General features: G+C 40.4%; 1 protein-coding gene across 1 annotated transcript in view; it reads left to right on the top strand.

Moving 5' to 3' along the window:
• The first annotated feature begins 22,050 nt into the window (after positions 1–22,050).
• The window catches only part of DMRT1 (doublesex and mab-3 related transcription factor 1), a 90,383-nt gene continuing 85,388 nt past the window's right edge, over positions 22,051–27,045 (top strand). Inside the window, exons 1-2 of the mRNA XM_039888126.1 lie at positions 22,051–22,415; positions 25,741–25,924. Of these exons, the coding sequence (XP_039744060.1) occupies positions 22,074–22,415; positions 25,741–25,924 (526 nt within the window). The 5' untranslated portion in view covers positions 22,051–22,073. The remainder of the gene's footprint in view (positions 22,416–25,740; positions 25,925–27,045) is intronic.

Here is a 27,045-nt window from a genome sequence, read left to right as displayed (position 1 = left end):
CTCTCCTTGTCCCACACCATGCTCCAGCTCCAAAAATGCCTCTTTTAGTTCCCGCACAGCTAGCTTGTTTTCAGGGCTTTTGCATATGCTCTTCTCACTACCTGAAATGCTTCTTTTCCTCTCTTCGCATGCTAGCTCCTTCCTGGACACTCAAGTCATGGCTGGACATCACCTCCTTGTGAGGCTTTCCCTGAGCACCTGATCTAAGACGAGACTCCTGTCTCCTTATTACGTTGTTTTATTTTCTCCTTAGTGCTGGCGAGGGGCTGACGTTATTCTTATTTCACTTACTTTTTTATTGTTTTTCTTGTTTATGATATCAGAAGCTTTGCTTATGGTTTACAACTATATCCTCAGATCCCAGAATAGAAGTTAGTCAGGTGATATCTGTTTTATGAATGAATGAAAATATGCATAAGAAAAAGGAAGGCAATACATCAAATTGCCACTTTCTACAATGGCGCTGAGATTAAGGGTGATATATTTTTTAAAATAATTTTTATGTTTCTATAATATTATTCTATTTTATAATGAAACATTTTTAAGAAATTATTTTCCTTCTAAAGTGCCAACTTGAACCTAAAAAGGACAGCCCTTTTGTACACTCCAAACTGTGATAAATTCATAATTTTTTCCCTTAGTAAACCAATTCCATAGATCCCAAAGAAAGTAAGAACAATTGCATCTGCTTTGGGAAACTAGATCTAAGTCAAAGAGAAACTGATTGCGTTAAATCACGCAAGAATATTCTATTTTTTATCTTTCCTCTGGAAAACTATATAATGAAAATTGGGTTAGAATGTTTACCTCAACATAAATCAACCTTTCTGTAAATACCCTGGGATCGTACTAGCATTTGGCCTCCTGAAAAATGTTTAGTTATTATATTAATTGTAAGTAGCTTGCTTTGATTTAAAAAAAAAAAAAATCTAACCTCATATAAAAAAAGTCCAGCATCATATAAAACTTCTACTCACTCTATTGGTGAAATATTTAGTAAAATGGATGGTAGATGCACATAGAAGTGCCTGGTAGCCATGAATTTTGACCAGAAACTCTGGGGGAGTGGATAAGAAAAAACAAATAATGTATTTTAATTATATTCGGTGGGTCTTCAGCATCAACAGCCCTTTTACCCTTTCGTTCTGCAGTTAAAAGAGGGGGTGAAAAGGAAAGAAAAAACATTCCCCAGATCTCAAAAGAGACAATGACAAATGGAAGTTCCTCCAAATGAATGGCCTTTTATGCCACCTACTGGATCGTTGTTGCACTGCTTAGTCGTGCCCTGATTTCAAGGGGGGTTTATTCCCGTTCCCTGACAATCTACAAATCCTTTAATTTCTTTAATCCTTAATTGTCCGTCCTTCCTTCCTTCCTTCCTTCCTTCTTCTTCCTTCCTTCCTTCCTTCCTTCCTTCCTTCCTTCCTTCCTTCCTTCCTGTCCTGGGACTTTCAACTGATGTTCGCTGGACATGAGTTTTGGCTCTATCAGTAAAAAGGACCTTCTGAAAATTGACTCTTCTGGAGGAACTTGCTCCAGCCTCCTCCTCTGCAAAGCCCTACTTGAACCACCCCAGTTGCGGAGTTAGCCTCTCCTGCTGAGTCCTTCTTGGTTTACAGCTAATCTTACTTTTGTGTTTTGAGGGCAGGTGTGTCCATCTCTCCCTTGCATGTGAGGATCCTGAGGGCACATTGCTTCCTCCCACCTGACACATACCTGAAATGTGATTTGGATGGTGCTAATTGAGGCTGACTTTGTTTAAGAGCTATTACTCATTTAATCTTCACAACAACCCTGAGAGTAGATATTATTATCCCTATTCATAGATGAGGAAACTAAGGCACAAAGAGGTTATATAACTTGTCAAGGCCACCAAGGTAGGAAGTGGTAGTCTAGCTCCATGGCCTGTAGCTTTCGCTGCTATTCTATCAGCCATTCGGAGAACACTGAGATGTCTTGTGGCTTCATTTATGAAATTGGCCCTGTGGTCACTTGTCACAGAGGGCTGCTATGCTAGGTCTTAGCACGGCCCTCCAGGCTCTGTGACTTCTCTGCAGGCCTCTGCTCTATGTCCTGGGATTCTGGCCTCTATGGACGGCATCAACAGGCCTTCTTACCCTCTGGCCTCAGTTTGGGTATGGTCAATGGGAAACACTCACACAACTTAAGAGGGCAGAGGAAAGGCAAGGAGTATTTCTTTCCATCATTTTCTCCCTGTTGGGTGGCCAGAAGCTGGCAGACCCTGCAGGCCCTCTCCAAAGCTTAGCAACTCTCTTGGGTTCCCATTACCATTACTCCCCTTGTTTCTTTAAGGTGCTATAACTCCGGCTGACAGCCCGAGGTGCTTGCTACACCATCCCTTACTGGTTTCTCTTAGTCCTCTTTGCAACTCTGTAAACTGTCTCTTTGTTCAATTCTCTATTCCCTGCCTGAGGGTGTCATCCACTTCTCATTAGTACCCTAATTGAGCCTCCAAACACCTCCCCCACCTGCTGAAATTACTCCCACCTGTGGAATTCACCATTCAGTCTTGTGGGTTGCGGTTTTGTGTTTCCAGGTATTCTTCATTGAAAGGCAAATGCTAGTAATCACAAACCAATAACAACTGCTTATTAGGTCGCTTTCCAGCCCTGACCCAGGACCGGCTGGTTTTGCAGTGAGGGATGGGAACAAGGGAGTTGGGAAGAGTAAGCCAGCAAGGGAAGAGAAGAGGAAGGGGAGATGACGTGGTCCCAAGAACAAACTCTGCCTAGATCCTAAGGACAGCTTCAGAGAAGGCTGTCTTGCAGTAGTTACAGTTGGGCACTGGAGGCGACAGAGAGGGGTAGGAATCATAGCTCTGTTGCTTAGAAGCTCAGAGCCCCTAACTTCTCAGAGACTTTTAATTTATAAAAGGTGAATGGTAATAGTCTATGCTTCTTGAGGTTGTTATAAGGATTAGACAAATAATGCAAGCAAACACTTCGTGCAGCATTGGCCAAGTGTTGTAATCATTAGCACTTACGGACTCTATCAGGGAAGGATTTTGTGTTCCCAGTGTTTTGTAAGCTCAGCTGAAACCATGTACTTTGCAATCTATCAATGAGCTATGTAAGGTTCACTGAGGGAGAGTAAGTGCTGCACGGAAGTCAGGAAGTTCTGGGTTCAAATCTTGGTCCTGTCAATTCACAGTTACATGACCTTGAGCAAGTTTTACTTAAACTTTGTGTGTCTCAGTTTCCTCATTCATGAAATGGAGGTGATTATACTTGCCTTGCAGCATTATTATGAGGGTCAAATGATAGCGAATGACTATCACATAAGAGATCATTTTATTTTCCTCTTTTTAAACCAATGATTTTGGATGTATATATTGCTGAGGGAGAGTATGAGAGGGAGAGAGAGAGATTGAGAGAGGAAGAGAGGGAGAGAGGGGGGAGAGGGAGGGAAATAGATTTATTTTAAGGAAGTGGCTAATGCAACTGTGGGGGTTGGTGAGCCTGAAATCTGTATAGCAGGCCCACAGGCTGGACACTTCCATGGGATTGCTATGATACAGCCTTTAAACAGAATTCCTTTCAGGGAAAACTGTTTGCTCTTATGGCTCTCAACTGATTGGATGAGACCCATCCACGTTAAGGAGAGTAATCTACTTAAAGTCAAATATTGTAATTATTAATTACATCTACGAAATACTTTCACAGAAACATCTAGACTAGTCTTTGACCAAACAACTAGGCACCATAGCCTAGCCAAGTTGACACATAAAATTAACCAGCACAATGAACATTTGAGTTCATTTAGTATAATCCTTGAATATCATAGGATAATGTAGTTTTACAATCTCTGTGTGTGTGTGTGTGTGTGTGTGTGTGTGTGTGTGTGTGTGTGTGTTTCTTTGCTTCTCTTTTAGATCATGAATTTTCAACAGGGGGAGAGGTGAAAATTGGTCCCTGGGTGACAAAAAAATCCTAGGTATTACAATGGCTTGTGGTCCTCCAAAGTCAAACCCTATTTGACAAATTCTTACTTCTTAGTATTTAATTTCTCTCATTGGGAAGAAATAAAATAAAATTATATATTATACATTTTATACTATATAATTTAACTTTATTTAAGCTTAATTAATTGGTTTAAAATTATTTTAAAATATTCTCCTTAGGGGGTGATAATGAACAAAAAAAGGTGAGGAACACTGCTCTTTTGTAGAACATATTTAAGTATATCTAACAGGTTAAGACACCAACACAATGTTTTTTTTTTATTGATTAGGTTGATTTTGAGCCTTTTTGCTGTTTCGTCTTTAATTTTATGGATAATGAGATGACTTCATGTTCTTTGTTTTAGCCAACCTTTTTAAAAAATGTGTCTATTAAGTTGTAGTAACTCAATATGAAAAGTAACCTTCATAGAAATTTGCTCTGCTGTCAATAGGCGCAGCACTAAATTAGTGTTACTCAATTTCTGACAGCCAAACCTGCACGCTCCAAGGAGGCACCTTAGTTTGTTCCTCCCAAAGGAACCTTATCGCAGCCCTGATGAAACAAGTTATATTTATGGTGATGATTTAGAGTTAAATCTGCAGCCAAGACCTCTTCCTCCTGAGCCTCTGTCCTATTCAAAATGCCATTTATTTCAAGAAACTGCGAGTTATTTCTGTTGAGTGTCAAATAAGCCATCAGACTGCTGCCTGAAACAAACCCACTTGTTTATGGGTAACTTTCCAAGTTTCCTTCTAAACATGAGCTACTTAACCAGAGCACCGCCTCCAGCTCCATTTCTCTTTAAAATGTGTGACCAGGGCAGGTAACTTGACGACTCAGAGCCTTGGTTCCTTCATCCTGAAAGTGAGAACAATGATGCGGCCTGCCCCACTTCAGGAAAACAGTAAATCATGAAGTGCCACCAAATGCGAGGTCTTACTGTAACACAGCAAAAAGTTCCAGTCTTTTCTGCAAGCAAGTATATTACTAATAAGAAACTGCACATGTGCTGTACCCCACAGCTCTTTGTTCTTTGCACACTCTGCGCCTGACAACTTGGACTCATTCTTCAGGTCTCTGCATAGAGTTAAATCATCAGAGAAACCCAACTTGATCCCCGAGCCGTAAGAGCCCTGGTCATACATAATCTGTCACCATATCCTTTAACAAACTTTCATTCTTAACAGTCCTCACAATCTGTACATATACACTTATTTCTATTATTATTTGTAATGAGAGCAAGTTCCCCTTGATCTTGAATCTTGCCATTCCTCCACTTCTTCTCTATTCTCCATTAAAAGTCCCCTATCATTCATTGCCTCCCATAGGAAAATGAGTTTGGCATCAGTTTGAAATTAAAATATGGTACACAAATCCATTTTCATGTGGTAATGTTTCCTTTGAAAATAGCACAGACTTTTGTACGACCATTATTTATGATTAAGTGCCTAGCCTCTGTATAATAATACTCTGTTAGGTATTGAGGAAAATACAAAGGCTGATAAAAACGTGGTTCTTGACTGACTTCCGTTTCCCCAAAAAAGTGGCAGAATTGGTACTTGAACAACTTCCCACAACAAAAGACTCATAAATTCTGGATAAAATATTATAAATATCTTATAAATTCATAGCTGACAAGAAAATAAGGAAGTAAGAAAGTGGTCTGGTTTCTTTTTTTTTTTTGCATGTATCTGTCCAGTTTTCCCAGCACCATTTATTGAAAAGACTGCCTTTATCCCATTGTATAGCCTTGCTTTCTTTGTCACAGTTTAATTGACCATATAGATATGGGTTTATTTCTGGGCTCTCTATTCTGTTCCATTTTATGTGTCCGTTTTTATGCTAGTACCATGCTGTTTTGATTACTATAGCCTTGTAATATAGTTTGATATCAGGTAGTGTGACCTACAATTTTATTCTTTCTCAAGATTGCTATGGCTATTCAGGGTCTTTTGTGGTTCCATATAAATTTTAGGATTATTTGTTCCAGTTCTATGAAAGATGTCCTTGGTATTTTGATAAGAATTGCACTGAATCTGTGGATTGCTTTGAGTAGTATGGACATTTCCCCAGAGGTCAAAAACAAAGAAGAACCTGAAAAGCTGAGGGTAAGAGAAGGGACTCTTTGGGAACCCTGGTGTGGGTTGCACCTATTTTAGTGACCAAGGGGCTTGGTCAGGACACAAGGCCTTTGGCCCTCCCTGAAAACTGAGTTGGAATTGATACCCCAACAGAAAGCCAGGGTTTTTAAAAGAATTCACCTGAATGAAAGCATGGACTAGAAAAATCACACCCGTTAGCCAAGATGACAAGAAAGTTTGTCTGCCTAGGCCTTGGCTTTGGGTGTAGGAGTAGGGTGTGAGGAAGATATCTCCCATGAGAATTTGTAACTGCGAACTTGTCCTCACAGAGTTTTGGAGTTGTAATTTGTGTTAGCTGCAAGGGCTGGGAACCAGCATATGGAGATATTAATATCAAGAAGTGTTTCTGGGTTGTTAATACATTTGGGGGTGTCTGGCAGAAGCAAGAACATATCCTCAACTCAGGTTGCTTTGCCCACAGATAAAGCCCCACAGACCATGAGCCCAGCCCAGAGGCCCAAATTTCAAAACACATGCAAAAATGAAATATGATTTCAGCCATCTTGGAGTTCACAGTCATTTAGAAAGGCAAGGCACACATTCAGTGAAATGTTATGGTGGGATCAATTTCACCAAGCACTTTGCAGAGCAATTGCTTCAACCCCAAACAATGAGTCTCAAAGGCAAAACCTTCAGGTACATAGAGAGCTAGTAAAGAAAACTTTTGTATAGGCATGACCTTTTCTGTGCCTCTAAAAATCACTTTAGACATGTTGATCTCACAGCTAGTTCCCAGCAAGTAGCTGAGAACTAGGAGGCTTGTAATTGTACAATCAGACAAGAATTGGAATTCTGGAACCAGATGTTTAAGAGTTGCCCACTATGGAGTGATTGAGAATGGGCTTTCGGTTCCAATGACCGGGATTACAGTCCTAACTTTACTACTTCACTTACCCTCCCAGTGCCTCAGTTTCCCCATCTTTAAAAAAAAATGATAGTAATAGTGCTTACTTTGCAGGTTTGGTATGAGGTTTAAGTGAGATTCATTCCTTTAAAGAGTTCAGCCAAGTGCCTGTCACTGAGTGATCAATTAATGTTAGCTATAATTATTCTCATTACAAACTGATTACCAAATCTAAATGATTTCTCTTCAGATATGCACATGAATACTTACCTCAAAAAGCATTCAGAAAGTTAGCTCTACAGAGAAATGTCACCTCCTATAGAAATCAACTTATCCTCCCTTCTCCAACTGTATGTACCAGGTCTTCCTTTGAGCTATGCAAAGAGTTCTTAGCTATAACACCCTAAAAGCACAATCTATAACAGAAAAAAAATTGATAAATTGTACTTGATCAAAGTTCAAAACTTTTATGCTTCCAAAGATACCATTAAGAAAATGAAAAGACAAGTCACAGACTGGCTGAAAATTTTTGCATGTCATATGTTTGATAACGAATTTGTCTTCTGAATAAGGATGCTTAAAACTCAATAATAAAAAGACAACCCCATTAAAAAATGAGCAAATTAACTTAATAGACATTTCACCAAAGATGGAGAAGGCATAATTAATAAGCACATACATGATAGTCATTGTGGAAATGCAAATTTAAATCACAATGAGGTATACCGTATACCTGCTAATATTGATTTAAAGAAAAGGCTTTTTCCTCATATTCCCTGAAAAATTCTGCCCCTTTCCTTCTAAGTGTTTACTTCCCTGGGTTTTTTAAATTAACATATGATTGACACACAACATGGTATTATATTATATTAGTTTTAGATGTACAACATAATGATTCGATATTTGTATATATTACAAAATGATCACCACAATAGGTCTAGTAACATCCATTACCACACATAGTTATACTTTTTTCTCTGTGTATGTTCCTTTGCTTTCAAAAAAATTTCCTTAAGTTTTATTTCCTTATTTTCTCATGTACCTACTACCCTGGGAAGCACCGGCACTAGGACATATTTCTCTGTGTAGGTGACTGTTTTCCTGGTGACCCTTTTATCCTTGCCTCTTACTCTTCCTGCCTTGGCCATTTTCTCCAGTTAGAAATGGCCTTTCTATCTGATGTGTCCATCCTTTGCTTACTGGATCTTCACTGCTATGTGCCAGGCACTTGCTCTGAGTTCAGGAGAGACGGCGGTGAATAAAACACATGGACTTTCACAGGGCTTAGGGTAAAGGTAAAAAAAATCAGGAAGCCAACTTTGCAGGTGAAAATGTTGAAGATCAGCAGAGCTTTTTTGTTTGTTTTTGTCTTCTAGATTTCATGACTAGAACAGTGTAATCGCTCCTTCTCTCTGGGATTGATATGATCCTTCTCCAATTTTTCCTTTTAGAGTTTCCTTCGTTATCTATTTTCCCTAGTTTCCTGTTGGCTTCTTTCTTAGTCTGATGAATTATACTCTAACTCCTCTGCTTCTTCCTCCACATGCAAACCAGTCCAGATTTAAATATTTTAAAAAATGGATGAAAGTGGTCAAAAGGTATAAACTTCCAGTTATAAAGTAAATAAGGCCTGGGGATATAATGTACAGCATGGTGACTATAGTTAACAATACCGTATTGTATGTTTGCAAGTTGATAAGAGAGCACATCTTAAAAGTTCTTATCACCAGAAAATAAAAAGCATAATTATATGTGGTGGTGGATGTTAACTAGACCTAATGTGGTGATCATTTCACAATATATAGCATTATGTTGTACATCTGAAAGTAATATAATGTTATATGTTGAATATATCTCAATAACATTTAATTTAATTTAATTTTAAAAAAATTATGGAATAATGCCAACCTTGTTTAGCTTTCAGCTTCTGCTACAGAATGATAAAGTAGGCTAGGCTATGTCATTTTTAATCCAGCTACAGAATCAGCTGAATTTTGATATCATTGATGGGGCATAGGTTTGAATGCCCTACCCAACAAATTACCTGGCAGCAAGTAGAAAATATCCCTACATTCTGTTTAGCAGAAAGATTGTCACCTTTGTCTCGTCTGTAGTGAGAATTTAGAGCACATTTTAATGAGAACTGAGAACTTTTCAATCTGCAAACTGGCCCTGGGATGTGGGACAAGGGGACTCCAGCCAGCTGGAGGAGAGCAGACCTTCTGTAGAACAACGCGTTCGCTGTCCCAGCACAGTGCCTTCCTGCCCAAGTTCGTTAGGACTTGAACCTCTAGGAATGAAACATTGAGATACTGGCAATGCAATGTGCAAAACCACCTAAGTTGTTTGCAAAAGAACACTTTTTTAAAGCGAAGAATTAAATTTAGCAAAAACAAACTTAAAATATAATTGATGAGAGTGGGCAAGAGGGAGCCTCCTGGAGTGCTATAGATAGTCTCTATTTTGATCTAAATGGCAGTTATATGGGCACGTGCAAATGTAAAAATTCATGGAGGGAAACACTTAGGATTCTTGCAGTTTATGCCTGTTGTACTTCAACTTAAACATTTGAAAATAGAGATGGCTGGTGGTGATGGTTACATAACAATGTGAATGTACTTAATGCCACTGAACTGTACTTACGATAGTTAAAATGGTAAATTTCATGTATATTTTACCACAATAAAAATTACAATGCACATACTTAGTTGAGTACAGCTCACTATCATATATCAAAGGATGCAAATGAACCTACTGATGGCAAAGATATCCCTATAAGTAGATGGAAAACCACCTCTCTGCCTGGAGAATTCACCTTGAATCTGCATTCATCTTTCCAAGTTGATTCCTCCCCAAAGTCTATAACCTTACTAGAAAATGGAATAATATTTTCAAGTATGACTCCTGTCCGAGCCTCCTGACCCTGACCCAACCCAACCCTCATATTCTCCCCTGCATGCATGGACTTCCAGGGTTGGGGGAAGCTGAACAAAGGCCTAGGGTTCAAGGAGAGGGCAGGGTGCAGAGCAAGGCAAAGAGAGAATGGGAGAGACCCAGCCAGTATCTCTGCTCTCCTCCTATCTCTAGCTTTCCCTTACCTCTCCTCCCCCAGCCGAAGCAGGAGGCAAATTGTAGACTTTTAGATGAGAAAGAGACCCTAGTTTATCAAGTTTCATGTCCTTATTTTTATTTCATTTCATTTTATTTTTTTAATAAGATAGCACAGAGAGGTGAAGCAGCTTTTCCAAGGTCACACAGCCATTTGGACGCTGACCCAGTACTAAAGTTTAGGCACTAAAGTTTGGTGCCTATTGCTATACTAGACCTGCACCTCAAATGCAGCCCTTTCTCTCTGCTACACATAGGTTCTTCTATCCTTTCTTCCTCTTCTATTTTGCCTTCCTTCCAGGACATTTTTAAAGTAACTTTATTGAGATATAATTCACATGTCATAAAATTTGCCCATTTAAATGTACAATTCACTTCCCTAGCCCAGAGTTTCCTCAGGCAACACCCACACATTCCTCGTTGCAGTGCTACTTGTAAGAGCAAAGAAAGGAAAAGACCTATTATGTCCAGTGCAGGGACACATACCAAGTGTGACGACACATCAATGCAGTGGATGCTGCTGTAAAATAGACCATCAGGGAATAATCTCGAGATATATACAGTGAACAAAAGCCATGTGTAGAACCATGTGTATACTTTGCTACCACTTGTATAAAGAAGTATGTTGGAGTGGTGGTGAATAGAGAACACATATACGTGTGTATTTGCTTGGGTATGCATACAATAGCTGCAAGAAATCTCAAAAATTTAAAACTTAGTTGCCTCTGGGTGACTGCGGACAGCAGTAGGAAGAAACTTCATCCTTTAGTCTTTTAAATCTTTTAACTTTTGAACCACATGACTATATTAGCTATTCAAAAATACATGTATATTTTAAAATCTACTTGTTCATTCAATAAACATTAACAGGCTGCTAGAGCCTGACAGATGCTGGTCTAGGTGCTGGGGATACGGCTGTGAACAAGCCCAACCAGAAAGATGGCAAAGACTCTTGCAGACTCAGACTTACACCCCCTTGTTTCTGAGTATCCAAAAGATCAGCTCAAAGGCCAGCTCCGCTGACACCAGTCACAACTCCTTTATGAGTAGGGATCTTCATCTCCTTTCCTCTCTGATTTTCTACAGCATTTACAGTCTGCACCACCTTTAACAATTACCTGCCCCTTTGTTTTGTTTGTTGTCGCTCTAAAAGTGCTCAATGTAGACCACCCTAATTAAGTTGCTACCACTGTTCACGAGATTGTCTGAGATAGTCCTGTGACCCAAGGAATATTCCGCCTCCTCATTTACACTACTCCCTAGTTCCTACAGCTACTATCTGAGTGACAAGAGATGAGCAACCAGACCTTTCTAGAATAAGGTTAAGAAAGTGTTAGGCACATAGTAAGCTGTATGTGAATTTTGTTAGGTATTGCTATTATCTTTAGTCTCTCTCCCCCCACCTCCGCTCCCCACCCCACACTGCCACCTGCCATCCCTTGCCCTTCAGATTCAGCCAAACTTAACTTTTCTTCATTTCTGGACTATATCATACACTCGTATGCATCTTTACCTTTATCCTCCTGCTTGACTGAAATAGATGCTCTTTTTTGTCTTCCCCACCTGCCTGGTAAGCCAGGGTAACCCTCATAACTCTCCTCTCCTACCCAGGCTTAATACACTTTCAGCAGAACACTTAATTTTCACGGCCATCTCCCCTGGCAATCATGAGATCTGCCAGGAGAGGGCCTATGTCATGTTCATCCTTTAATTCACCAGCCAACAGGGGCCTGGAGGGAATGAGGGAGTCTGAGAAGCAAAGATAGGATGACCGCTTTTAATTTTTAAATGTTTTTATTTTTTAAATTACAGTTGGCATACAATATTAGTTTCAGGTATATAGCACAGTGGTTAGACATTTATATAACTTACAAAATGATCACCCTGATAAATCTAGAACCCATCTGACAAAGTACACAGTTATTAAAATATTATTGGCTATATTCCTTATGCTATACTTTACATCCCCTTGACTATTTTGTAACTACCAATTCATACTTTTTAATCCCTTCCCCACCCCTGGAAACCCCTCCCACTTGGCAACCATCAAAATGTTCTCTGTATCTAAGAGTTTGTTTCTGTTTTATTTGTTTATTTATTTTGTCCTTTAGATTCCACATGTCAGTGAATCATATGACACTTGTCTTTCTCTGTCTGACTTACTCCACTCAACACAATACCTTCTAGGTCCATCTGTTTCGTTGCAGATGGCAAGATTTAATTCTTTTTTTTTTTTTAAATGGCTGATTAATAGTGCATCGTATATATGTAGCACCTCTTCCTCATCCACTGATGGTCACTCAGGTAGTCTACTATTGTAAACAACACTGCAATGAACAATATGGATTCTTATGTCCCTTCAAAGTAGTGTTTTGGGTTTCTTTGGGTAAATACCCGGAAGTGGGATAACTGGGTCCTTCTTTGTCTCTTGTTATAGCCTTTGTTTTAAAGTTTATTTTGTCTGGTATAAGTATTGCTACCCCAGCTGCTTCGTTTGTTTTTATTTTCATAAAGCATCTATTTCCATCCTTTTACTTTCAGTCTGTTTGTCTTTCAATCTGAAGTAAGTCTCTTATAGGCAACGTATGTAAGGGTCTGATTTTCTTATCCATTTAGCCACCCTGTGCCTTTTGATTGAATCATGTAACCTATTTACATTTTAAGTAATTGTTGATAGATATATAGTTATTGCCATTTTATTATTCATATTTTTGATTTTTTTCTTTTTTCTCCTTTTTAAAGAAGTTCCTTCATCATTACCTATAATACTGGCTTGGTGGTGATGAACTCCTTCAGCTTTTTCTTGTCTGGGAAACTCTTTACTTGTCCTTTGATTTTAAATAATAGCCTTTCTGGGTAATCTCGGTTGTAGGTCCTGGGTTTTCGTCACTTTAAATATTTCCTGCCAATCCCTTTTGGCCTGTAAAATTTCTGTTGAGAAATCAGCTGACTGTCTTTTGGGAGCTCCTTTGTAGGTAACAAACCACTTTCTCTTGCTGCTTTTAATATTCCCTCTTTGTCATTAATCTTTGGCATTTTAATTATCATGTGGCTTGGTGTGGGCTTCTTCGGGTTCATTTTTTGGGGACTCTTTGTGCTTCCTGGGCTTGTATGTCTGTTTCCTTCACTAGGTTAGGGAAATTTTCCATCATTATTTCTTCAAACAGGCTTTCAATTTCTTGTTCTCACTCTTCTCTTTCTGGTACCCCTATGATGCAAATGTTGGCATGCTTGATGTTGTCCCAGAGGCCCCTTAAACTATCCTCATTTTTTTTTTTTAATTCTTTTTTCTTGTTGCTATTCTGATTCACTGTTTTCTGCTACCGTATCTTCTAAATCACTAATTTGACGCTCTACTTGATCTCATCGACTGGGTATTCTTCATTTCAGTTATTGTATTCTTTGTTTCTGATTAGTTCTTTTTTATGTTTTTTATCTCCATTTTTATGTTTTCAATCTTTCTGTTAAAGTTCTCACTGAGTTCATCTACTCTTCCTCTAAGTTGATTGAGCATCTTTATAACCAGTGTTTTGAACTCTGTATCTGGTAGGTTGCTTGTTTCCATTTTGTTTAGTTCTTTTTCTGAAGCTTTGTTCTGTTCTTTCATTTGGGACATGTTTCTTTGTCTCTCCATTTTGGCTGCCTCTCTGTGTTTGTTTCTATGTATTAGGTAGGGCTGCTATGTCTCCCGGTCTTGGTAAAGTGGCCTTATCTAGTAGACGTCCTATGGGGCCCAGTGGCACAGTCTCCCTGATCACTTCAGCCAGGTGCTCCAGGTGTGTCCCTTGTGTGAGTTGTGTGTGCCCTCCTATTGTAGTTGAACTTTAGTTGCAGTCTGTATGCCAATGGGAGAGATTGACCCTTGAGCTGATTGGTTGTGAGGACTGGCCAGTGAGTACAGTGGAGGAGCTATTGCAGGGACTGACCCTGTGGAGCAGGGTTAGCTTTAGCGAGGATCTGGTGCCTGCCCAGTCTGCCCTCTGGGTGTGTTGACAGGACCACTATTTTTAGACCAAGCCTTTGGACGTACCTCCAAATGCATTATCCCATTTTGACATATCTTCATTGTTTTAAAAATTATACTGGGAGCCTTAAAAAAATGGAAGTGTACAGCAGGGGTCCTCACCCTCTTTGGGTAAAAAACTAAGGAGTAAATATTTTAGGCTTTGTAGGCCATATGGCCTTTGTTGCAACTCTTGAGCTCTGTCCTTGTATCACCAAAGCAGCTACAAACAGTACATTAAAGGCGTGGGTGCAGCTGTGTTCCAATAAAACTTCATTTATAAACTTTATTTATGGATAATAAATTTGAATTTCATATAATTTTCGTTTGTCACAAAAATTCTACTTTTGATTTTCTTTCAATTCTTTGAAAATGTAAAACCCATTCTTACCTTGCGGGCCATGCAAAAACATATGGTCAGCTAGGTTTGGCCTCCAGGGGGCTGTAGCTGGAGGACTCCTGGTCCAAAGGGTGTTTTTTCTACTTCTAAGAGGCCTTGGGGAAATGGTGTTTCCAAGGACCCTTAAAAGTAGAATTGCCATTTTTAGCAAATAAAAATACAGAACACCCAGTTAAATTTGAATTTTTGTAAACAAAGAATAATCTTTTTTTAGTATAAGTATGTCCCATGCAATATTTATATATTTTCCCTGGTACCCCTGTTTTTCAGAATATAGTACTATCTAGGTGTAAGGATACCAATCCTTCTCTCTACTCCCAACAGCTCACCACCGCCAACACTACTGTGCAGAGTTCTGCCCCCCACACCCCAAAAAGCCCTTTGAGCTGGAGGACACAGACACTACCTGTCAATCACTGCAGAGGAGGTGGGTCTTCCTGGCAGGAAATAGGACCTGAAAGAGAGCAGGCAGAAACCTCCTTGCCCTTGCCAGAAACCCTACCTGTGCACATGTGCAAGGTGGTGCCATTCACATGGGGCCCTACTGGTTGGCAGGGGCACTGTGTAAAGATGGTGCTTTGTAGGGGCAGACCTGGCTGAGGGCTGGGAGAGCCCCAGCCATGGCCTCTTCTCCTTGGGGTACATAGGAAGGGGAATTGGAGATTATACTCTGCAAGCCAGAGTGTGTAGATTCATGTTATTCTGGGATTATTTCCTTGTTGTTTTCCCTAGCTATTATTAGTATGTGTAAATAATAATAAATAAAAATACTCCAGCCTTGTCTCAGTAAGGCTCCTGGAAGTAAAGGAAGGGCTTTGTATTCCTCCTGAGCCTATTAAAGCAAAAGGGATACTTCCGCTAAGGGCAGTGTAGAGCAGCAAGGAACAATGAAGTAAGGAGGAAATGGGTACCCCAGGGATGAAAATTGCAGGAATAGAGTCAAAGATGCATGTATGTACCCATCATGAGACAGTCCCAGTCCTTTCTTAGAAGATTTAATTGTAGTTTGTATCAGTTCACCACCCTTTCATAATTTAGTTCATTAATCCAAATACTACTTTTCTGAAAGCTTACTTCTTCCAAGAAGGTTCTCTCCCTGCTCCAGTCCTCAATATTTTTATTTTCTAAACTCTTTAGTGCATAATGCCACCTTTCAATTGGCAATGAATCCTGCATTAACTGGAGACATCTCTTGAACTGATCTGTTATGGATGTCTTCTATGGCAAAATATTTTATTCATTTGACTTATTTTCCAAGGGCCAGAAACATGCTTTATAGTATTCCTGAAGTCATGTTTGGTTAAGGGTGCTTTTGATCCTTCAAGTCGCACCAGCCAACTCTGACAATAACCATTTAATCAACTCAAGGAATATTTATCAATAGTAGTATAGAAATGTATGAGTTAATATATTTTGTTATTTTAGAGTTGCATGTGGTTTTTAAGTAATTTGTGTTAATTACAATGATTATAGTTAGACTACGTCTTGGCATCAAGTACTATAGTCATTCTCACTGTTTTGTTTGTTGGTTTATACTTTCTTTTGGAGCCAGGTGAATTTTTGTTTTTATAATGTATTTCTAAAATTAAGTGTAGTTTTCGTCCATTCTTTGGTAAAGTGGAAAACCGACAAGGCCTTCTTTAGGAAAAAAAAAGCTTGATAAAATACATAATCGTCGATATTTATGTGTCTACTAAAGGTTTCAATTTTTAAACTTTGAATCAGCCACAAAATATTCATTTTACTATTCTCAGCTCTCTACCACATATAAATGGCCTATGGTACAAATACAGGCATACTTACATTGTTATATATCCTATGGTATTAGCACTGCTAATTCATTTGTCTTGTTTTTATTTTGTTAGCAAACAGAAATCAACAAGAGAGTGGCTATTGAACCCAATGAGAAATATATCTGAGAACCTTTATGGATATACATTTTAACTTCCAATTCATTTGAAACTCTTAAATGAAATTTAATTTCAGGATTTGTTTTCACTGTTTCCTCTGTTCTTTTAAATTTATTATAGCAGAAGTCACAGGAAAACTCGAGAGAGCTATAGTTTATCAGAGAATCAATTGTATAAGAAAGTACTTAAGTAAATAGATGGCAATTTGGGATAGATTATCAAATTTTAGAAGTAATTATTTTATTTATAAATGCTCAGTTAAAATAAGGCATTTGTAAATTAAAATCTAAAATAGAAATTTGACATTTGTTTGCTCTTTGCAAATATCAAACAGTAACTTTATATAGTTACTTTTTCTCTGTCAAATTTAACTTGATAAAAATGAAAATTTTTAACCAGATTTCCTCTTGAAATTTTAAGGAATTGATTCTATAAGCAAAATGTATGATGGTAAGCCATTTCTTTTTCTTTAGGTTAATGGAAAAGGGTCAGTATGCTGCTGTTAATTTCAAAACAGATAAAAAATCATCTATAATTATCTTCGAAACACATTATTAATTTCTCTAGATTATGAGTGCATTTTCCCTATATCACTTAACTTGTATCATATTCAGTGATTTTTCTAAATAATATAAGCTTTCCCTTTTAAATGTCAAAATTTTTACATTTTAACATTTTGATTGGAAAATATTCTAGAGTATTTATACTCTTACTCAACAGAGAGCAAGGAACTGAACACAATTTAATCTTTTGTCGATAACTTCCAGGGCAGTACTTGTGAAAATTAATCACTGTACAGTCTTATAAAACTGATGCTCCTGAGTCTACTTTAGGCAGTAGGCCTCTGCCCTGAATAACACAGACTGGCTTCCCTGCTTCTGGCTGTGCTGCCTCCTCCCTCCCTTCAGCTCTCACCTTTGCTGTTCTGATATTGTGCTGCCTGTGATGTGCTACCTTATGGCATCTTTTTATCTTCCCGAGAGCCTGAGACTGGCTCCAGATGCTTAGACAGTGTGAGGATGATGTGCTTTGTGACAGTTGTTTGCTACTCAGAGGTTCTGTCACTTATTTCCAGGTTCTAGGCTGGGCTTCTAATTACTGACTTTATTGGGAACTATTTACTTGGGGGGAACTAGCAAATTGCCCAGATCCTAAAACCTGCCTCCTGATTTCCCTCATTCATCATCAACCCGTGCTTCAAAATTCCTCCTACAGAATTCTAAAATGACAGTAGCTTATACTTAGATGGTGTTTATTTTCTTGTAGGCACTGATCTAAGCCCTATATATATATATATATATATATATATATATAACATCTAATATTAATGTGTATATACATACATACATACATATATGTGTGTGTATATATATATATATATATATATATATATATATATATATATATATTCAATCATTGCATCTTTACAATTCTCAGGTTATTTCCAATTTCAACATAAAGAAAGGGAAGCACAAAGAGGGTAAGTGATATGTCCACATGCGCATAGCTGGTAAGCGGCAAAGCTGGGACTCTAAAATAGTCAGGTGACTGCAAGTCCTGTATTTCTATATTCCACACTTTCCATGATTCTATCTATGTGGATATTGGTGGAAACTGGAATGCATAGAGGAAAGTGGCTGGTTGTTAAGTTTCACTGCTGCAACCTCAGGTATAGCCATATTTCTGAAAAACTAGGTCCTTGCCATCACTCTCTGCTTTTAAATTTCTCCTTTTCCTCCAATCCAAATTGTAGTTGACATCAGCTTCCAATAATGATTGAGCATTTTGTGTGGCAGGCATGGTCTGGGCATCTTACAGATATTTCTGATTCCTATGATAGTGTCGTCTCCTCATAAGGACTGAAGGCTCAGAGATGTTAAGTGGCTTGTTCAAATCACACAGTGATCGGCAGACCCTCCACTTACATTCTTCAAACACCTCAAGGACAAAAGCCTCCATCGTTCTCCATTTGCCTATAGGATAGAAGCCAAATTCCTCACTGGCAGGCAAGGGGCCATGCTATCTTTCCAACCTTATCTCCCACAGGGCTCCAGCTTAACTCCTCTGTTTCAGACTGGCATGTCTGTGCCCTCTCCCCCAACCCAAAGGCTCACTCCCGATGCCCAGCCTTCCATGCATTATTCCCACGACCTAGAATGTCTTGTTTCCTCCTTTGTGCCTAGTCAAATCCTGTGTGACACAGAACACAGCTCAGCTTTCCCTCTCACACAAGGTCCTCTTGCATGAAATACTCCAGGCTCTACTGGTCTCACTTCCCCATAGATTCTTGCCCACACCAGTCACTGGGGGCATTGAGCACACATACTTGTACACACCAGATCACTAGTTCAGGCCAGCTGACTCATATCTCCAAACTTGACACTTGAGCTGAATATTTTGACTCATGTAGTTTCTCATTTCATACAGATGGTCAGAAGCACCACAGAGAATTTTCCCTGTGACCTGTTGTGCCAAGGCCTGGGGTAAAAACTGCTTTCCATGGACAAAGTGAAAAGTAGATGTAATTTATCATTGCCACTTTCTAGTATAGCTCCCCTCCAAGTTATTCCAATATGTGTAGGGTTATACATATATGTAACCTTACTACTCCTTTTTCCCCTACTCTTTTTTTCTATATAGTACAAAAATAATAATTAAAATAACAAAAACAGACAGATATTACTGTATGCCAGATACTTTCTAAGCACTCCATAAGTATTAACTAATTTAGTTTTCTTAACTGCCCTTTGAGGTAGGTATTTATTATTACCCTTTTTTTACAGATAAGCAGACTGAGTCACAGGGAGGTTAAGAAACTTGCCTAAGGTCACACAGCTGGGATTCAAAGCTAGGCATTTTATTATGATGTTATATTGTCTCACAATAAAATAATGTATTGTTTTTTTCTGATGGTAAAAGTAATACCTAAGTGTGTGTGTTTTTTTTAAATCAAATATTAAATGAAGTCTAAGCAGCACAGAGCTGTGGTAACTGGAAAGCAAAAAAATGTAATAATTTATTGTGAAACGAGTTTTTCAATTCCAAATTCTAATGCTAATAATGCTGGTGAGCTGGGGTTGACCACAGGGCTGAGCCTGGACTGGCTAGGCCCAAACCCAGATATCAGATCTGACCACACGGCCAAGGGAGAAGAGACAGAAGGCAGGGTGCCAGAATGTGGGCCTGCTCTGAAAAAACACAAAAACAAAAAACAAAAACAAAATATAAGGAGAATATCACCCATAGCCTATAGCCCAGGGAGATATAAATACACACTTGTTCCTATTTTAGAAATGAAACAATACTGTATACCATGGGCTTTTTTTTTTGGTCTTTAATTAAAAAATTTAAACAGCTTTATTGAGGTATAATTTATATACCATAAAATTCTCATTTTAATCATAAAACTATTTTTAGTAAATTTAGTTTTGCAACTGTTATCATAATCCAATTTTAGATCATTGCATCATACCCATTTACACTTACTCTCCATTTTCACCCACAGCCCCTGGCAACTGCTGATCTATTTTCTCTATATATTGATTTGCTTGTTCTGGGCCTTTTATACAAATGAGAACATACAACATGTGGTATTTTGAATCTGGCTTTTTCTACTTAGCATAATGTTTTCAAGGTTCATTCTTGCCATAGCACATATCACCACTGCACCCCTTTGATAACTGAATAATATTCCGTTGTACGTGTTTACCACATTTTAGACAACCGAATAATATTCTGTAGTATGTGTTTACCACATACAACCGTTGATGGACATTTGTGTTGTTTCAAATAAATAATGCTGCTATGGATATTTATGTACACGTCTGTGTGTGGACATAATGTTTGCATTTCTCTGGGGGTAGATATCTAGGAGTGAAATTGTTGGGTCATATGGTAACTTTAAAATGTAAATATGAAAAAAGAAAAATAGTAGATAACAGCAATTGGCATGTGTGTTTTAATGGAAGATTTATGGATATTCCTGAACAAAATAGAGGTTATCATTTAACAGGTTCCAGAAAGAGATGAATGGTGGCACCCTGGCCTCTGTCAGGAGTGGAGCTTCGCTGTTTTGATGTGTAGGATATGAGGTATTGTGTAAAGTTAGAAGCTTCTTTAGGAACTAATTTTCAGACAGAGAACACTAATGGAGAAAATCCAGGGTGGGAAAGAGCTTGAGACAGGGATGTGAAAGGTAAATTAGAAGATTTCAGAGCTGGGTGCTGAATATGATAATCTGTTGAAAGAGAGGATGAGAAAACCAAACGTGGTGTCAAGATCATTTAGAGACCTATTTCCCTAGGGTTAGGGCCCAGAATTTGGAACCTGAGCACTACTAACACTTGGAAAAAGCAAAGAGTGCATTAGGGGAGATATATAAGGGCAGCCCCGTGGCTGGGCAATGCCCATTGCAAGGTTAGGGAAATGCAGTGAGGGAAGAGGTATGTAAAAAGGCCAACAAATTGCAGCTCCAAGATGGTAACTATATGAGGCCTTTGAGCCACTGCCTTAGGTCTTTAACTTTTGTTTTTCACATGGACAACAATACCAAGCCACTGCAGAGGCCAGTGGAGACAAAGAGACTGGCTGGAAGCTACTGCAGAGATTCCAACGAGAGAACGTCTGGCGATAAATGCGACTATGTAGAAAGAAATGATCAGCAGGCCTTAGGGATGGATTTGCTGTGCAATTGCAGAGAGGAGACAAACATGGGAGGGTGGGGGGTGGGGTGGGTGAGGGGGTGAGGCGAGGAGGCAAGATGATAGAGGGTTTTTTGGAGGTATAATTTTATCCATACAGCAAAATGCACAGATCTTAAGTGTGGGATGAATTTTGATAAATGCCTACATTTGTTTACTCCCCCTGCCCCCAGAGGTTTTTTAAAGGCCGAGTTTCAGGTGGCTGCAGATCCTAAGTGAAGCTACCTCAAAAGAAGCTATATGTACCTGAAATGAGAGAAGCGACAAGGGCTGGAGCTATAGATATGAAAGGTAGATGCCAGTAGGTAGGAATTTTGTGAGCAAATGAACACAGGTGTAAGAAGGGGTAACTGGAGAACAGGAAGGCCTAATTTTGCCGACATAAGTGCACAGACTTCTCTTTTTTCAGGTCTTCGACCTCATACTTAATTCTCTTAAGGGACAAAGAAATCACTTTCCGAGTTGGCTTTTGCCAGTGTCTGCCCTACCGAACTTGCAGAATGGTATAGCTGGGGGGAAGGGAGCTAGAGGATCCCACAGGGTTGTCTGCACCTCCTCCAAGCAGCTCGCTCTACTACATGCACAACTATATTCCTGACCTGGGGAGCCCAGCTTCCTCTCTGCAGCAGCCTTGCAGCAATACCCTCGGTGTTTGCAGCGAGTGCAAGCTTGCAAGAGGCAGGAGCACTGTAGCTAGACTTGGGGGGCGGTGGGCGTGGCCGCGCTCCCTCGCGCCGCTCCCGCCCAGGCAGCCCCGGGAATGTTCTGAAAAGTATCCAAAAGTTCTGCGCCGCGCGCGCCAAAAGAAAAAAAAAGGGCACAACCCCCCACTACTCTGGGCGTTGCGTGTGTCCGTCCTCGCCATTCTGGCTGCACCTCCCGCAGCAGCGCACACGTTTCCTGCGCCTTCTTCTGGGAAGCTTCGCCGTCGGCTGGGCGCTTCCCTTGCAGCAGTCTCCAGACCCGAGAGGCGGTCAGAGTCCTTGCTCTTCTCTTTGGAGCACCATGCCCAACGACGACGCATTCAGCAAGCCCTCGGCGCCGTCGGAGGCTCCGCACGCCCCCGGGGCACCGCCGCAGGGCAAGGCCGGGGGCTTCGGCAAAGCAGCCGGGGCGCTGCTTGGGTCGGCGGGCACCGGGGGCGGCAGCAGCGGCGGCTCGGGCTCAGGGGCGTCGGGCGTGGGTGCCGCCAGCAAGAAGTCCCCGAGGCTGCCCAAGTGCGCGAGATGCAGGAACCACGGCTACGCGTCGCCGCTCAAGGGCCACAAGCGCTTCTGCATGTGGCGTGACTGCCAGTGCAAGAAGTGCAACCTGATCGCCGAGAGACAGCGCGTGATGGCCGCGCAGGTGAGAGCGGGCGTCCAGGGACCGGGGTTCAGCCCCGAACTCTTTGGATTAAAGTCCCTCGGACCTGGGCGAGCCACGCGGGGCCTGGGTTCGGGAGGGAGGCGGCGGTGCTAGCGGTGTCCGCGGAACGCTCGGCCGCGGCTCCCAGCCACGCGCCGAGGGACTCGTCTCGGATCCCGCCGGCCGAGCTGGGCGTTGCGGGGTTTGCTCTGCTCCAGAGTCTCAAGGATCCGTGACCCGGCCCTCCGGCGAAAAGTTGCAGGGTTCGCCCCTTCGGGGATTTCCAAGCTCCCTAGAATCTCAGATCCCGCTTTGGTTGCAGAGTTGCCGGGGGCGCTCTGCTCGGGAGACCCCGGGGGCCCGGAACTCAGCCTCTGGCGGCGAGTTGCGGGGTTGGGTCTGCGGGGGAAGGGTTCTCGGGATCTTCGACCCCGCACCCGGCAGCGTTGCTGGGTTTGCCCCTTTTGGGGGTCCCCGGGATCTCTGACCTCGCTCTTTGAGCAAAGAGTTGGGGGGTTCGCCCCCTCCGGGATCCCTGACTCCGCCCCGGAGCAGAGTTGCGCTTCAATTAGGGAGGGTGCTTGAGGGTGCCGGCGCGGGTTTCTCGTTTGGGCAAAACCGAGCCCGGGCTGCTTACCCGTACAACGTGTCGGGAAGCTGTTTTTCTGGAAAAGTCGCTGTAACGGACACCAGCGTGGCGTGGTCCCCGTTGTGCCCTTGGCGCACTTTTCGCCCCGCGTGGACCCAGGCCGAGCACCTCAGCCATTTTGAGCGCTGCGGAATTTGTATTAACATTTTAAAATGTGCGGTCTCAACTCATGTTATTCAAGTACGACTTACTTTGAGTGTATTTTTAAAACAGTCTTAAGAATTTTTTAAAAATATGCGCTGTGAAGAAAACGCAGGGATTTGAAGTTTCGTCTGTCGTTCGTAGTTTTTTTTTTTTAATTTTTAAGCGGCAAAAGCAGGACAGTAATTTAGCATCTTAACGGAAATAGTTAATGGAGTTGGTATCCTACGAGGATTTTTAGAAGAGAATAATACACATTCTCTCCAGCTAAAAGTTTTCATTCTTTTAAGACAAGTAGTTTAAAATGAAAAGATACCCTAGAAATATTTTCCAACGATGTGCTACTTTTGATTAGGAATGTGTAAATTTCCTCTGTTGAAAATGATTTAGATAAGAGTGTTGAAGAGGATTGCACAAACGCTTCGATATTATACTTTTTATAGCCATCTGGTTTTTAAAGGTGTGTTTTAAACTAGATGTATTTGGGCTTCACAGATGGTGAGTGCAGTTAAGAAAATGTAGGTTTTTCTTGGTTCCTTCTCTATAGATTTTTAGCGTAATCTATAGTGGATGAAAAGAATAAATTGAGTGTAATATTAAAATGCATCACAATGAGCTTACTGAAAAAACTTAGGGACATTTAAATGGTATTTGTAGGTAGAAAAATATTCTAAACATTAAGTTATTGGGTTAAATAGCGTGGAAAGTATGCTTGGGAGAGGAATTTTCCTCAAAATGTAATAAAGTTATTTATCCAAGTAGGGCCATTAATTCTGAATAAGCTTTATTAGTAGCAACGCTAACTTGGAAGAAGGCTGTTATGTTAAAAACAAAAGCAACTTGGGATTACTTTTATCATACGAAACTTCAGTGTTTTCCACAGCAGAAGGTTTGTGCTGTACTAAATGAAACCTTTCAAATCCATTAACAGCTGTTTTTTACTCATTCTAAAATAGTTTGAAATTGATCTTAGCTGTGACTCTAAAATAATTGCATTTTTTGTCAATTGCTCCACCTTCCCCGTTTAAATAACGTTTCCTAAGAACACTTGAGAGGTCTTTGTAAAAATGTCTTTAGTTTTGGAGTGTTTTGTGCGTTTTATGCATGCATGGGATTTGTGTAAATCAAGGTATAAATATGCATTGACATACTTCACAGGTTTGTGGATATTTAATTATTTCGGATAAGATCCTTAATATTCTGTTTTTAGGCTTCTTGGTTAATCATAGAAAATTCAAGATTTCAGCTTAATTATTTTATCTTAATTGATTAAGGATTTTATTCTAAGTTGAAGACTCCTGTTGTAATGAGTAAAATTACTTGCAAATTAATCAGTTTTCTAAATTTGGAGTACATTTTTCCTAAAACATAAATTGTAGTTGTGTTTCTGGATTACCTTTTGGATTTCAACTTTTGGCTTGTCTTTGAGACTCTGAGGTACAGGTACTTTCTCATTTCCTTATTACCAAGAGTCAATTTCAACAGAAAGTCTCGTTTTTTGTTGTTGTTGTTGTTGTTACATGTAGTAAGCAAAAATACAATTTATTTTCTTCATACCTCTTTTTTCAACCTTTAACAATATTATTTAAGAGCAGATAAATTGAAAAAGGACCATGAGGAGTTTCTTAGGTATGTTAGGTCCTTTCCAGCCCCTGCTTCCATCTCCTTCCTTCCTGCCTGGAATATCACACCTGTCCTCCCTTTCTCTTCACCTCCAACCTCTCCCTTCTCCAGAGTTGTCAGCACACAGCTTCCATCCCCTTTTCCCCATTACTTGTTCACATACTCTTTCCACCCTTGAGAACAGGGTGAAGTTTCCTAAGCAGTCCCTGCCTTCTCTGCTCCTTGTTCCCATTTTCTGCCCCTTCTTTACCTGTCTAAGTCCTACTCTTCCTAATAGTCAAGGCCCTGTTCCTATACCACCTCTGGCTGCTTCTTAATTAAAGCCATTTCTGTCTCTGAATTTTTTCTGTAGGATTGCTGCGTACCTCTCCTGTGGTGTTTGCCACATTCTGTCTTGACTTGCATGTTTGCCCGCCTTCTGTTTCTCCTTTTAAACAGTGAGTACCTTGGGATCTAATCGTACTGTATCTTGCTGGTCACTGTTCCCCGTACAGTGGCCTTTTACAAATTTGTGGCATAAAGGAATAAGCGATCCCATTTTCCTTCCTTCCTAATCTATCAGTGCTGACTTCTACTCTTCACATTGGATTCCTCTGCTTGGCTGACGATACCGTTTTTCCTGATCCTTCCTAGCCAACCTTATTTCAGGCTACTCTCCATACTCATTTGTTTAATGAACATTTTTTTGAGCACCTACTGTGGGCTAGACACTCTGGCTCCAAACCATTTCTCAGCTTTGGCTGCACATCATTAGTACTTGGGTAGCTTTAAAAAGAAACGAGATTCTCAGACCTTACCCTGGCACTAATGGATCACAATGTTGGGTAGGTGGGGCTTCAGTGGTTTTGATGAATCTGCACAGGTAATGCTTCTGGTGTGCTAGAGGATGACCCTGCTGCCTTGTGCTTATAGGTGGCTCTGAGAAGGCAGCAGGCCCAGGAGGAGGAATTGGGGATCAGCCACCCCATCCCACTGCCCAGCGCTGCTGAATTGCTTGTCAAGAGAGAGAACAATGGCAGCAACCCCTGCCTAATGATCGAGAGCAGCAGCTCCTCGCAGCCCCCGCCACCCAGCACCCCCACCACTGCAACTTCAGGTAACCTGGAGGGCCCGAGGTTCACATTGTGGCTGGGTGTGGGGAAGAAAAAGGGCCATGGCCACAAAAGCAGAGTCTCAGGATCATCCTGAGCTACATTTCATATTCAGAGCTTAGTCGATTTTCTTAATGGGTTGGTTCTCTTTCTGAACGTCTGTGTTTGGCTGCCTCACAAAGAAGATGGCCACATATCTAGAATTGGAAGTTCGATACCTCCACTTTCCTGTTATTAGTCAGAGGAATGAGATTCCATATTTTATTTCAATCCACCCCTCCATTTTTGGGTCCTCTTTGTGGGATCTAAAAGATCCTGGTTTTTTAGAACTGAAAGGTCACTTCTTTGTCAAGGCCTGGTCTGAAAAGGCCAAATCCTAGGTGTCAAGTTTCAGTGGGTACTGGGAAGTGAGAAGGCATGTCCCAGTGTCTTAAATTCTCTCCTGTGTGCTAAGGTAATACCAGGGGCTATATGTATGCTAATTCACTTCATTAATTCTTAGAAGGAAGTATTAATTCTATCTAATACTTGTGAAGACTGAGGTGTAGGAAGTTTAAGTGACTGGCTAAATTTGCAGAACTAGAAGTTCTGAATTAGTCCATCTGCCTCCAGAGCTCACTGTGCTTACTGCACTGGGTTTCCAAATTACCCTAAGCATCATGGTGGTCTAGAGTTGGACTGTCAAATATGGAAGCCCCTGGACACATGTGGCTATTTAAATTTAAATTAATTATATTGAAATAAATTAAAACATTCATCTAAAGAAGATAAACAGATGGCCAATAAGCACATGAAAAGATGCTAACCCTTCACTGATCCTCAGGGAACTGCAAATCAAAACTAAATGAGATACCATCTCACACTATCAGCGTGGTTACTGTAAAAAAAAAAAGCCCAGATAAGTTGGTACCTTTGTGCTCCGTTGATGAGAATGTAAAATGGTATGGCTGCTATGGAAAACAGTGGGGTGGTTCTTCAAAAATTGGAACTTGAATGACTATATGATCTAGTAATTCTACTTCTGGTTATATACCCAGAAGAATTGAAAGCAGGGTCTTGAGATATTCGTATACTCATGTTCATAGCAGCATTATTCTTAATAGCTAAAATGTGGAAGCAACCCAAG

Source organism: Pteropus medius, unplaced genomic scaffold (genome assembly GCF_902729225.1).
Source record: "Pteropus medius unplaced genomic scaffold, Ma_sr-lr_union100, whole genome shotgun sequence".
Taxonomy (NCBI): domain Eukaryota; kingdom Metazoa; phylum Chordata; class Mammalia; order Chiroptera; family Pteropodidae; genus Pteropus; species Pteropus medius.
This window is presented reverse-complemented; position numbering and strand designations above follow the sequence as displayed.